Source organism: Musca domestica, unplaced genomic scaffold, assembly GCF_030504385.1.
Source record: "Musca domestica strain aabys unplaced genomic scaffold, Musca_domestica.polishedcontigs.V.1.1 37, whole genome shotgun sequence".
Lineage (NCBI taxonomy): Eukaryota > Metazoa > Arthropoda > Insecta > Diptera > Muscidae > Musca > Musca domestica.
Window position 1 is genome coordinate 3831057 of NW_026712321.1, and position 14092 is coordinate 3845148.

Sequence of the window (14092 nt, forward strand, 5' to 3'; positions counted from 1 at the left end):
AGGGGAAAATCTGTCATTAAATATCTTAATAGAACGTTTTAAACACTTTTGTAATTATAGACAATTTATTTTTTATTTTTCAATTCCGATCCCTTTCCCATCTTATTCCTCGCCCTCTTCATTCATATGGGCGCTTTCACCTTCCAACAGGGCCTTGACGGCCGCATTCTTAGCGGCCATGGCCTTAGCCACACAAATCGAAACCTGATACGAATATTCGCATTTCTCCTCCACATTTTCGAATTCTTTTTTACATTCTTCGGCTATTTTGATATCATCCTCGGTCACATTTTCCTCATCCTGCAGGGAGTTCAAATTCAATTTTCCATTTTCATCCAAATGCTTTGAAGCTTCCAGCATGCAGTGGGTGTAGCATTTCATGCGTGAATCAATGTCGTTCGAACCATTTTTGGCCTCTTTCAAAATGCCATAGAATTCCTCCTCGGAGAGGTTGTTCTCTTGCAAGCAGGTGGCATGTTTGGCGGGATCTTTGGAGGAGTGCTAAATGGGAAAAAAATTGGGAAATATTACATTTTTGGAGATTAAATTTTTAGGGGATATTAAGTTTGTCATTCCATTTGTAACACCTCGAAATATACATTTTAGACCCCACAAAGTATATATATTCTTGATCAGCATAAAATTCTATGTCGATTTATCAATGTGCGTCCGTGTGTGGAAATCACTCTAGCTTCCGAACGAAATGAAGAAGATTGATAAAATTTTACTCAAATGTATATTATGTCTGCAGAAATTTTCGTATTAAAAGTGGGTCATGTAGGTCCACGTTTTGGTATAGCCCCCATATACCGGTACCTCCCGATATTCGGTATTTTGATGTTTTTAACAACAATATTCACCGGAATTGTTTCAAATTTGGCATTTGACGTTCGTAATGGATACTACAGCCTAAGACGGAAAATTGTCTGTGCAGGTCTACGTCTTCGTATAGCCCCCATATAATTGTTCCTCACCATTTTCGGTATTTTGGTGGTTTAAGCGACATTATTCACCGGAATTGTTTCAAATTTAATATTTGAAGTTTCTTATAGGTATTACAGCTTGGGACAGAAAATTGTTTGTGCCAGTCCACGTTTTGGTATAGCCCCCATATAACAGCACCTCCCGATATTCGGTATTTTGACGATTTTAGGGACATTATTTACCGGAATTGTTTCAAATTTTGTATTTGAAGTTCGAAATTGATACTACAGCCTATGACAGAAAATTGTCTGGGCAGGTCCACGTCTTCGTATAGCCCCCATATAACGGTACCTCCCGATATTCGGTATTTTGATGATTTTAGCGACATTATTTACCGGAATTGTTTCAAATTTTGTATTTGAAGTTCGAAATTGATACTACAGCCTACGACAGAAAATTGTCTGTGCAGGTCCATGTTTTCGTACAGCCCCCATATAACAGCACCTCCCGATATTCGGTATTTTGATAATTTTACCGACATTATTCACCCGAATTGCTTCAGATTTGGTATTTGATGCTAATAATGGATGTTACAGCCTACGACAGAAAATTGTCAGTGCAGGTCCACGTCTTCGTATAGCCCCCATATAACGGTACCTCCTGATATTCGGTATTTTGATGATTTTAGCGACATTATTCACCGAAATTATTTCAAATTTGGCATTTGATGCTCATAATGGATGTTACAGCCTATGACAGAAAATTGTCTGTGCAGGTCCATGTCGTCGTATAGCCCCCATATAACAGTACCTCCCGATATTCGGTATTTTGATGATTTTAGCGACATTATTCACCGGAATCCTTTTAAATTTGGTATTTGGAGTTCGTATTGGATACTACAGCCTATGACAGAAAATTATCTGTGCAGGTCCACGTCTTCGTATAGCCCCCATATAACGGTACCTCCCGATATTCGGCATTTTGATGATTTTAGCGACATTATTTACCGAAATTGTTTGAAATTTGGTATTTGCAGTATCTAAATGGTTCTACAGCCTGTGAAAGAAAAAATTGCCCATGCAGGTCCACATATCCGTACAGACCCCAAAATAACCGTAACTCCCTGTATTCGATACTTTTATGAAATTAACATAATTTTTAAATGGACCCTTGTTTTTTTTTTGGAAAATTCCCATATTCGTTCCAAATGGTGGAGGGTATTCAAAGTTCAGCTCCCAGGAACTTACTGCATTGCTACTTATTTTTTTATCACCTTTTTAATATTGGAAAAAAATATATCATATTTTCGAAAAAATTTTCTCAAAATTTACTTACACATTCCGCAATCAGTAAAGCCGCAACTGCTACAACAGCAAACACAATATTGAAAACTTTCATTTCAATTTTTTTTTTTTTATTTACTCTAGAAATTGATTTGAAGGCAGTTCGAATTTTCGCATGGCTTTTATAGGAACTGTAAGGAAAGATATCATCTAGAGTCTAGTCAATTGTTTAAAATTTGAATGGGATTTTTATTGAACTCCAGACTGTTTAATTTTCCAAATTATTAAAATTAAAGACAAAAACATATAATTTTAAATTCAATAAAAAAAATATTTAATTTAACAACAAAGAAAAAAAAAATATTATTATGGAAGCATAAAAAATTACCAGTTAGTCTATGATTTTAAAACAGAAATTATTGGTAGGTTGGTTCGGCGAAAACAAAATGATAATTGGAGCATATCCTCAAGTTAGAACCCCAAATTTCAAAATTAGTAAAATTTAGGTTGAAGTTAAAAAGAATCAGTCAAAATATTACTTTAAATATGCCTTTAATGTCGAAAAAAGTCCTTCGAAAAATTATTTTTGGTTATCTAAAATAAAAAAAAAAAAAAAAAATAAAATTTTCAAAAAAATTTAAGTGAAATATTGGTCCTTGGAAAAAAAATTTAGAAAAATATTTATAAATAAAACTAATATCTATGAGAAAGTGAGAACTCCAAATTTCAAAATTAGTAAAATTTAGGTTGAAGTTAAAAATAATCAGTCAAAATATTATTTTAAATATGCCTTTAATGTCGAAAAAAGTCCTTCAAAAAATTATTTTTGGTTATCTAAAATCAAAAAAAAAAAAAAAATAAAATTTTCAAAAAAATTTAAGTGAAATATTGGTCATTGAAAAAACAATTTAGAAAAATATTTTTAAATAAAACTAATATTTATGAGAAAGTGAGAACTCCAAATTTCAAAATTAGTATAATTTAGGTTGAAGTTAAAAAGAATCAGTCAAAATATTATTTTAAATATGCCTTTAATGTCGAAAAAAGTCCTTCGAAAAATTATTTTTGGTTATCTAAAATCAAAAAAAAAAATAAAATTTTCAAAAAAATTTAAGTGAAATATTGGTCATTGAAAAAACAATTTAGAAAAATATTTTTAAATAAAACTAATATTTATGAGAAAGTGAGAACTCCAAATTTCAAAATTAGTAAAATTTAGGTTGAAGTTAAAAAGAATCAGTCAAAATATTATTTTAAATATGCCTTTAATGTCAAAAAAAGTTCTTAAAAAATTATTTTTGGTTATTTAAAATCAAAAAAAAAAAAAAATAAAATTTTCAAAAAAAAATTAAGTGAAATATTGGTCCTTGAAAAAATATTTAGAAAATTATTTTTAAATAAAACTAATATTTATGAGAAAAAAAATATTTCAAAAATTCGGTGTCTATTAAAGTCCTTGAAAAAAATTAAAGGGTCCACATTGAGACCTTAATTTTTTTTAAAAAATGTGTGTTTGTTAGATCCTTAAAAATTGGAAGAAAAATCCCAGAGGAGTCTCTCACTTAATCAAATTTAAAAAATGTCCTACTAGGACATCTAAACTTAGCAAATAACAAATTCCAAAAAATATAAATTTGTTCTTCGACCACATTTTATATACCCTCCACCTTGGAAAGGAGGGTATATTAACTTTGTCATTCCGTTTGTAACATCCTTAAATATTCGTCGTAGACCCCATAAGGTATATATATATTCATAATCAGCATAAAATTCTAAGTCGATTTAACTCTGTCCGTCTGTCTGTCTGTCCGCCTGGCTGTCTGTTGAAATCACGATAGAGCCCACATTATTTGACGTAAAGCGCCAAAATTTAGCAGAGCAATTTGTATTGTGTCTAGGATGGTTGGTATTGAAAATGAGATATATCGGTCCACTTTTTGGTATAGTCCCCATATAACGGTACCTCCCGATATTCGGCATTTTGGTGCTTTATGCCACATTTTTTCGCAGATTTGTCTGAAAATTGGTATTTGTAGGTCATAACGGGTCCCTGTACGTGTGGCAAAACATTCCATGTATAGGTCCACGTTTTGGTATAGTCCCCATATAACAGTACCTCCCGATATTCGGCATTTTGGTGCTTTATGCCACATTTTTGCACGGATTTGTCTGAAAATTGTTATTTGTAGGTCATAATGGGTCCTTATTCGTGTGCCGCAATATTTTATGTATAGATCCACGCTTTGGTATAGCCCCCATACAAGGGTACCTCCCGATTTTTGGTATTTTGTCGATTTTTGTCTCATTTTTTCAAGGATTTGTCTAAAAATTGGTATTTGTTGGTCATAACGGGTTCTGGTTCCGGTGGCGAAACATTTTATGTATAGGTACACGTTTTGGTATAGCTACCATATAACGGTACCTCCAGATATTCGATATTTTTGATGATTTTTGCCACATTTTTTCACAAAATTATCTGAAAATTGTTATTTGTAGGTCATAATAAGTCCTAGTTCGTGTGGTGAAATATTGTATGTATGGGTCCATGCATTGATTTAACCCCTTACCTTCCGATTTTTTCTATTTTAATGATTTTTGCCACATTTTCCCACGAATATGTCTAAAAATTGGTGTTTGTGGGTCATAATGGGTTCTAATGTTTCCTTTACCCTAAGGTGGAGGGTATTAGAAGTTCGGCCCGGCCAAACTTAATGTTTTTTGTTTTTACTTATTGCTCCTGACCTAGCACTGACGCAAATATCAAGATTTGCAAAATAAGAACAAAATTGGATGATCCTTTCTCTTTGTGAGTAGGCAAATATTTTCCTTGAAAATTTCGACCTTTTGTGGGGGAGGTACCAAAAAAGGGTGGACCGTTATTGCCCATCACCGAACTCGATCTATGTTTGATAATAATATTACGCTGTACTAAGTTTGGACCACATCGGATACTCCCTTTGAGAGTTATCGTGCGCGCCAGCCAGACAGACAGACGGACTGATGGACAGGCGGATGGGCGGACGGACTGACATCGCTAGATCGACTCCAAATGTCCTGAAACAGATTTGTCCAAAAAGACCTAGAATCTAAAACCGTTATTTCGATGGCCGTATCAAATGATATATACTCTCTTTAGCCATATGGCTGAGGGTATAAAAAAAACTCTTCGTTAGAGGGGCTGAAATCCAAAATATTACATAAAATGTGACTTTAGGGTCGAAAAAAAGTCCTTTAAAACTTATATTTAATGATATAAAATATTTTGTCCTAGAAAAATATTTTTTTTTTAAATTCAATTTATTAGATATTGGTCTCTGAAAAAATATTTCAAAAATCCACGCCTATATCGGCCTCTGAAAATATTTCAAAAAAAAAAAAAATAATTTTTTTATATCATTGAAAAAATATTTTAATCACTCCGAGAATATTAAAGTCCTTGAAAAAATAAAAAACCCTACACTAAGCTCTTGATTTTTTAAAAAAGATTTGTTTGTCAGATCATTGAAAAAAATAAAAAAAAATCCAAAAAAAAAAATCCTCTTACTCTATTCCAAAAATATGCTACTAAGACATCATCAAGCATCCAACATCGAAATCCTTTAAAACCCATTTTTTGTGATCTAAAAACTGATCCTAAAATCCATGAAAATTATTTTTAAAAATCCAAGTTTTATTAAATATTTGTCCTTTTAAAAAGTGTTTGTTGGATCCTAGAAAAATTTAAAAAATATCCCAAAAAAATGTTTTACTTTCTCCAATTCAAAAATCTTTCTAACACTTTTCGGTCGGAATTTGAAAGACAACTAACAAAGCAACAGAAAATAGCAATAACAGTCGAATATTCTTCAGTAGCATGTACTCTGGAAATAAAATTAATATCTGGTGCCAATAAAAAACAATCACTCGATTCACAAAAAAAAAAAGAAAAAAAAACACAAAAAACATTAAGTTCGGCTGAGCCGACCATTTGTAACGAATTTGGATTTTATCAAAAAAAAAATAGAATTCGTTATGTGGGGGCTATACGAAGACCTAGACATGAATAGAACATTTTCTGTTACAGGCTGTAGTATCCATTACGAATTTCAAATACGAAATTTGAAGCAATTCCGTTGAATAATGTCACCAAAGTCATCAAAATACCGAATTTAGGGAGGTATCGTTTTATGGGGGCTATACGAACACCTGGACCTGCATAGGCAATTTTCTGTAATAGGCTGTAGTACCCATTACGAACTTCAAATACCAAATTTGAAACAATTCCGGTGAATAATATCGCCAATATCACCAAAATACCGAACATAGGGAGGTATTGATATAGGGGACCTATAGGAAAACGTTGACCTGCACATACAATTTTCAGTGACAGTACCCTTTGGGAACTTCAAATGCGAAATGTGTAACAATTCCGGTGGATAATGTCGCTAAAATCATCAAAATACCGAATATTGGGAGGTATTGATATTTAGGGGCTATACGAAGACCTGGACCTGCATATACAATTTTCTGTCACAGGCTGTAGTATCCATTACGAATTTCAAATACGAAATTTAAAACAAATCCGGTGAATAATGTCGCCAAAATCATCAAAATACCGAATTAAGGGAGGTACCGTTATATAGGGGCTATAATAACACCTGGGCCTGCATAAAAAATTATCTGTCAAAGATTGTAGTACCTATTTGGAATTTCAAAAACGAAATTTGAAATGATTCCGGTGAATATTGTGTCTAAAAACATCGAAATATCGAATATAGGGAAGTACCGATGTATAGGGGTTATACGAAGACCTGGACCTGCATAGACAATTTTCTGTCATAGATCGTAGGTCCTATTAGAAATTCCACATACGAAATTTGAAACGATTCCGGTGAATAATGTCGCTAAAATCATCGAAATACCCAATATAGGGAGGTACCGATATAATGGGGGCTATACGAAGACCTGGACCTGCATAGATAATTTTCTGTCATAGATTGTAGTACCTATTTGGAACTTCAAATACGAAATTTGAAATGATTCCGGTGATTACTGTATCTAAAAACTTCGAAATACCGAATAACGGGAGGTACCGGAGTATGGGGGCTATACGGAGACATGAAGCTGCATAGATAATTTTCTGTCATAGATCGTAGGTCCTATTAGGGACTCCAAATACCAAATTTGAAACAATTCCAGTAAATAATGTATCCAAAATCATCAAAATAACCTATATAGGGGGTATCGATACATAAGGGCTATACGAAGACCTGAACCTACATGGGCCATTTTCTGTCTTAGATTGAAGTACCTATTTGGAACTCCAAATACGAAATTTGAAACAATTTCAGTGAACAATGTCGCCAATATCACCTAAAAATACCGAATATAGGGAGGTACAGTTATATGGCGACCATAGCAAAACGTGGGCCTATACAGCCCATTTTTAATACCAAAATTCCTGTAGACGAAACACACATTTGAGTAAACTATTATCAACCTATTTCAGTTTGTTCAAAAGCTAGAGTGATTTCCACAGACGGACAGACTGACGGTCGGAGGGTCATCGTTAAATCGATATGGAATTTTATGCTGATCAAGAATATTTATATACTTTTTGAGGTCTAAAATATATATTTCGAAGTGTTAAAAACGAAATGACAAACTTAATATATCCTCCGTTCTATGGTGGATAAAAATATGTCACTGTCAACTTTCAACAATAAGTGGCTAATGCATTATTTCCCCTAACAACAATAACGCATATTTTTCATCCACAATCTTTGAGCACAAAAACCTCTCAAAGAGAGAAGAGAGAGAGAGAAAGAGCCAGAAACTATTTTTTTTTTTTTAGAAAAAATCTTCCGACAAATTGCCCAGAATTCGGACCAACGTCGTCCAGACACTTCGAAGAAAATTTCAAACTTTCAGCAGACTTGTCGGACATTCAGACGCATCGAAGAAAATTTCAAACTTTAAGCAGTCGTGTCGGATATTCGACAATTGGTTCGCTGGGTTATCACACACACATGTGTGTGTGTGTGTGTGTGTGTAGTGGTTTAAAGCAAAATCTGAAACTTAAACTTTGTCATGCTGTTGCACATGAAATACCAGATTCTCTATCCAACTTCAAGGAAAAGGGGGAGGGAAGAAAAATTCCCCCTCTCTGCCGAACCCACAGGAACACTTCGAAAAAAGGAAACTGAGGAACAAACGAATCAACTGTTCTCTACTAAACCAGTAAGGAAACTTCAAAAGTCGGGCGGGGCCGACTATATGATACCCTACACCACTATGCATATTTAGTAGAGCTCTCGTGAAAAGGTTTATACAGGGCATTTCAGAGCTCTATGAGATATTTGGTACAAAATCAAAATCTATCTAATTCTATCATGCATTTTACGAACTATAGCTATCTCTAAACCGGGCTTCTCCAAATTTTACGTATTAGCTTCTAGACTGGTGATTTGGGCTGATATTGACCATTTAGTGCACATTTAACCCGAAATCGGATGAAGATATATATGAGAGCTATATCCAAATCTGAACCGATGTCGATAAAATTTAAAACAGCTATTCCTGTGCTCTATCTAATACCTGGTACCAAATATCACGGTTGTGGAGTGAATATTACGAATGTATGGGACTAAAACTCTAAATCGGATGAAACTTAAATATGGTTGCTATATCTATATCTGAACCGATTTTCACCAAATTTGATATACTTGCTTCTAGGCTGAATTTGGTCCGATGTACTAAAATTCAGTCCATTTGGACTTATATCGGCCATTTGGTGCACAATTAATCCGAAATCGGATGAAGATATATATGGAAGCTATATCCAAATCTGAACCGATTTCGATAAAATTACAAACAGCTATTTCTGGGCTGTATCTTGGGTTGGGTGTGCCAAAATTCAGATAATTTGGGCTGATATTGGCCATTTGGTGGTCAATTAACCCGAAATCGGATGAAGATATATATGGGAGCTATATCCAAATCTGAACCGATTTCGATAAAATTTAAAACAGCTATTTCTGTGCTCCATCTAATACCTGGTACCAAATATCACAGTTGTGGAGTGCATAGTAGGAATGTGAGGGACTTAAAGATCAAATCGGATGAAAGATATATATGGGAGCTATAGCTATATCTGAACCGATTTTCTCCAAATTTGATATATTTGCTTCTAGGCCGAACTCGGTTGGGTGTGCCAAAATTCAGGTAATTTGGACTGATAGTGGACATTTGGTGCACATTTTACCCGAAATCGGATGAAGATATATATGGGAGCTATATCTAAATTTGATCCGATTCTCACCAATTTCAATAGGGTTCGTCCTTGGGCCAAAAAAATATTGTTTGGAAAATTTCATCTCAATCGGATAATAAATGCGACCTGCATTTTGTTCACAAGAATACATGGACAGACGGACGTACGGACGTACGGACGGACGGACAGACGGACTGACATGCATAAATCGACTCAGAAAGTGATTCTATGAAGGTTCTCAAAAGTAACTATGGGTCTATCTCGTTTCCTTCTCCATGTTACAAACAAATGCACAAAGACATAATACCCTTACCACTATGTGGTGTAGGGTATAAAAAAAATACCGCAATAGTACGTGACAGTCTCATGTGCAAATGTCTACGTATTATACTCTACTCATGCACCATGACACCATGTAGAAGAGACGAGTACACACACACACAGGACCTCTACAACGCTGTAACATACACCAGCAGCAGCATCGGTATGTTAACTATAGAAGTAAAAGGCTAAATATGTATGCATGCATATGTGTGTGTGTGTGACTGTGCTTGTGCCTGAGCTTAGTTGGAGTTCTGGGAAAAATACATTGATGTGTTCGTGTATGCGTGTGTGTCGGACGGATTTTTTTCCTGGCTACATGAATTTTGTATGAGACCCAAGTGCACCTCTGAATGCTGGGATAAAAAAACTCACAACTACCAGACATTCAACTGTGTCTGTGTGAGAGCATCCTCATGTTGCTCTTTTTTATCCGGTTGTTATACCCTCCACCATAGTTTGGAGGGTATGTTAAATTTGTCACTCTGTTTGTAACACCTCGAAATATACATTTTAGACTCCACAAAGTATATATTCCGGATCAGCATAAAATTCTATGTCGATTTAGCGATGTCCGACCGTCTGTCCGTCTGTGGAAATCACCGAATGAATTGAAGTAGATTGTTAAAACTTTACTCAAATGTATATTATGTCCGCAGGACTTTTGGTATTGTAAATGGGCCATGTAAGACCACGTTTTGGTATAGCCTCCATATACCGGTACCTCCCGATATTCGGTATTTTGTCGATTTTAGCGACTTTATTCACCGGAATTCTTTCAAATTTTCTATTTGAAGTTCGTAATGGACACTACAGCCTAAGACAGAAAATTGTCTGTGCAAGTTAACGTCTTCGTATAGCCCCCATACAATGGTTTCTCCCGATAATAGGTATTTTGATGATTTTAGCGACATTATTCACCGGAATTCTTTCAAATTTGGTATTTGAGGTTCGTAATGGATGCTACAGCCTAAGACAGAAAATTACCTGTTCAGGTCCATGTCTTCGTATAGCCTCCATATAACGGTACCTCCTGATATTCGATTTTTTGATGATTTTAGCGACTTTATTCACCGGAATTCTTTCAAATTTGGTATTTGATGTTCGTAATGGATGCTACAGTATAAGGCAGAAAATTGTCTGTGCAGGTCCACGTCTTCGTATAACCTCCATATAACTATACCTCCCGATATTCGGTATTTCGATGACTTTAGCTACAAAATTCATATTTCGTATTTGAATATTGTGATGGCTTATGACAAAATTGACCTATGCAGGTCCATGTCGTCGTATAGACCCTAATGTAACAGCTACATTCGGCATTTTTAAAATTTTAATAGAATTTTTAACGGATTTTATTGTTTTTGAGAATTGCCAAATTCGTTCCAAATGGTGGAGGGTGTTCAAAGTTCGGTCCGGCCGAACTTACAGCTCTTTTACTTGGTTTCGGTGTTTTTTGTTTCCTATATATGTATGTGTGTATACATCGGATGTGTGACGTATGATGAATAAATAAAGCAGCACAAATTTGTTAATGATGCGCACACCATCATTAGGTAGAATTTTGTACACAGAGGACAACAGCAACAGTAGCAACAACAGCAACAACACCACCCAGAGAGCCAAGGTAGACAGGACTAATGCGTCAGGTGTATGTGACCCGATGTTGCATCAAAGAAATTAAATACACATAATCTCGGTTGGTCAACACATAATATGAAGCATGTTCCGCTTTTCCACACTTTTTCTGTGGTTATGGTCGCTGTTGTTGTTGTTCGACAGCTAAAGGAAATTTGTTTAACAGTTTTTCGGGAGTCAACAAAATTTAAGACTAAAAAATTAAGGAAATGGCACGAGAGGTGAAAATCTCTGGAAGTTCATAGTAATTTAAAAAAATATCCTTAATCCTTTGAAAATATTTTTCAGTAAATTTAAAGAAATTTTGGTAGAAGGTTATAATGATTTAAAGAAAGAAACATCCTTAATCCTCTGAAAAGGTTTTTTATTAAATTTAAAGAAAAAAATTTAAAAAAAAATTAAAAAATTAAAAAAAATAAAAAAATTAAAAAAATTAAAACAAGTAAAAAAGCTGTAAGTTGGGACGCCCCTTCGCATTTATTGATCCAGATGAAATTTTGCAAAGATCTTTTCTTTGGCCCAAGGACGAATCGGTAAAAATTTAGATATAGCTCCCATATATATCTTCGTCCGATTTGCCTTTTATTGTGCACCAAACGTGTAATATCAGCCCGAATAGTATGGAATTTTGCACATACAACTAAATTAGGCCTGAAAATAAGTATGCCAAATTTAATCGAAATCGCTTAAGATATAGCTATAGCTCCCATATATATTGTTCCTCCGATTTTTTATTTTTGTCCTTCGCAGCCGTAATATGCACTCTGTAACAACAATATTTGGGGAAATATATCAAATGCAGCCCAGAAATACCTTTGCTAAATTTTATCGAGATCGGTTCAGATTTGGATATAGCTCCCATATATAACTTCGTCCGATTTACCTTTTATTGTGCACCAAACGTCTAATATTTGCCGAAATTGGATGAAATTTGGCACATACGACCGAATTTAGTCTAGAAGGTAGTATGCCAAATTTAGTGATGATCGGTTCAGATATAGTTATAGCTCCCATATATATTGTTCATACGATTTATTGTATTTGTTATCCACATCGGTAATATGCACTCCGTAACAACGATATTCAGGGAAATATATCAAATAGAGCTCAGAAATATCTTTGCCAAATTTTATTGAGATCGGTTCAGATTTGGATATAGTTCCCATATATATTTTTATCCGATTTCAAATTAATTTCGCACCAAATGGGCAATACAAGTCCGAATTTAAAAGATACAAATGCTTCGGCATATTTAGTCCTTTGAATTTTAAATTATAATTATAATCATAGCGTGTATGATTGAATTCTCCCATAAAACTTTTAATTATTAAGTGGAGCTCAACTAAATTAGCAAAGTGGTGTAGGGTATCATAAAATCGGCCCCGCCCGACTTTAGGACTTTCTTTACTGGTTTGTGGTTGTGGTTGTCGTTGTTATTGTTGTTTGACAGCTGAAGGAGATTTGTTTAACAATTTTCGGAGGTCATCAAAATTTAAGACTAAAAAATTAAAGAAATGCCAGGAGAGAAGAAAATCTGTGGAAGTTTATAGTAGTTTAAAAAAATATCCTTAATCCTTTGAAAATATTTTTAAATAAATTTTAAGAATTTTTGGGGATGGTTATAATAATTTAAAAAAAAATCCTTAATCCTCTGACAATGATTTTTATTGAATTTAAAGAAAAGGAGTCCATTAAAAATATTTTTTTACAAAATCCAGGATAATTGGTTGTGGCGTATAAGTGTTGTCAGTAATTATACGCCCCAGAGTAAAAGTGGCTAAAATTCATCTATTTTAGGGATTTTAGAGCAAAAAGGACCTTCAGGATTTTCGTGAATTTTTGTGAAAATTTTTCAAAAAATTCACAAGTGTAATCATGAATATTTAAAAGAATTTTCTAGGCCTTTCCGAAATACATTCGAACTATAAACTTGGATTATTTAGGATTATTCTTTTTCTAATAATAAAATATAATAAAAGTCGACCGATATATTCCATCTTCCCAACATATCTTGTGTTAGTAGAAATAATCAGATGTGTGAAATATGAACTGGATGCTTATTTCGGATTTTTTATTCATTTTCGTATTTCCAAACTTTTACCCTTTGTGGGGGAGGTACCCGAACAGATTTTGTGTTGATAGAAATATTAAGATGTACCAAGTCTGAATGGAATCAGGAGTTAATTTCGCTTTTTTTTTGAGTTCATAGATATTGATAATGTTGACCCTTTTGTGAGGAAGTACCAGAAGGAGTGGACCGACATACTCCATCTTCATACATGATTATGTGTTGATAGAAATATTGTGATGTGTGAAATATGAAGAGAACCGGATGCTTGTTTCGGATTTTATTCTCGTTGTTGTAAGTTAACATTTGGGACCCTTGTGGGGGAGGTTCTTGATGGAGTGGACCGATATTGTCCATTTTCGCACGTGGCCTAGCACTGATGCAAATATTAGGATTTACAAAGTTGGAGCAAATCGGATTATCCTTTCTCTTTCTGTGCAGAAATTGTTTGTCCCCTGCTTTGAATATTTCTACCTTTTTGGGGGTGGAACTAGAAGGAGTGAACCGATATATTACATCTTAATACCAGACTTTGGGTTAATAAAAATATTGGATGGGTGAAATTTAAATACAATCGGACTCTTGCATCACAATTTATAAGCGTTA

At 34.2% G+C, this 14092-nt stretch overlaps 1 protein-coding gene across 1 annotated transcript; it reads right to left on the reverse strand.

The window, feature by feature from the left end:
- Positions 1–94: 94 nt before the first annotated feature.
- LOC101900336 (general odorant-binding protein 57c) lies at positions 95–2329 on the reverse strand. The gene is made up of 2 exons (XM_005187121.4): positions 2260–2329; positions 95–501 (listed from the first exon to the last, which is right to left on the reverse strand). Exons 1-2 carry the CDS (start codon positions 2320–2322, stop codon positions 103–105), a joined length of 462 nt encoding a protein of 153 aa, XP_005187178.1. The 5' UTR covers positions 2323–2329; the 3' UTR covers positions 95–102.
- Positions 2330–14092: the final 11763 nt, after the last annotated feature.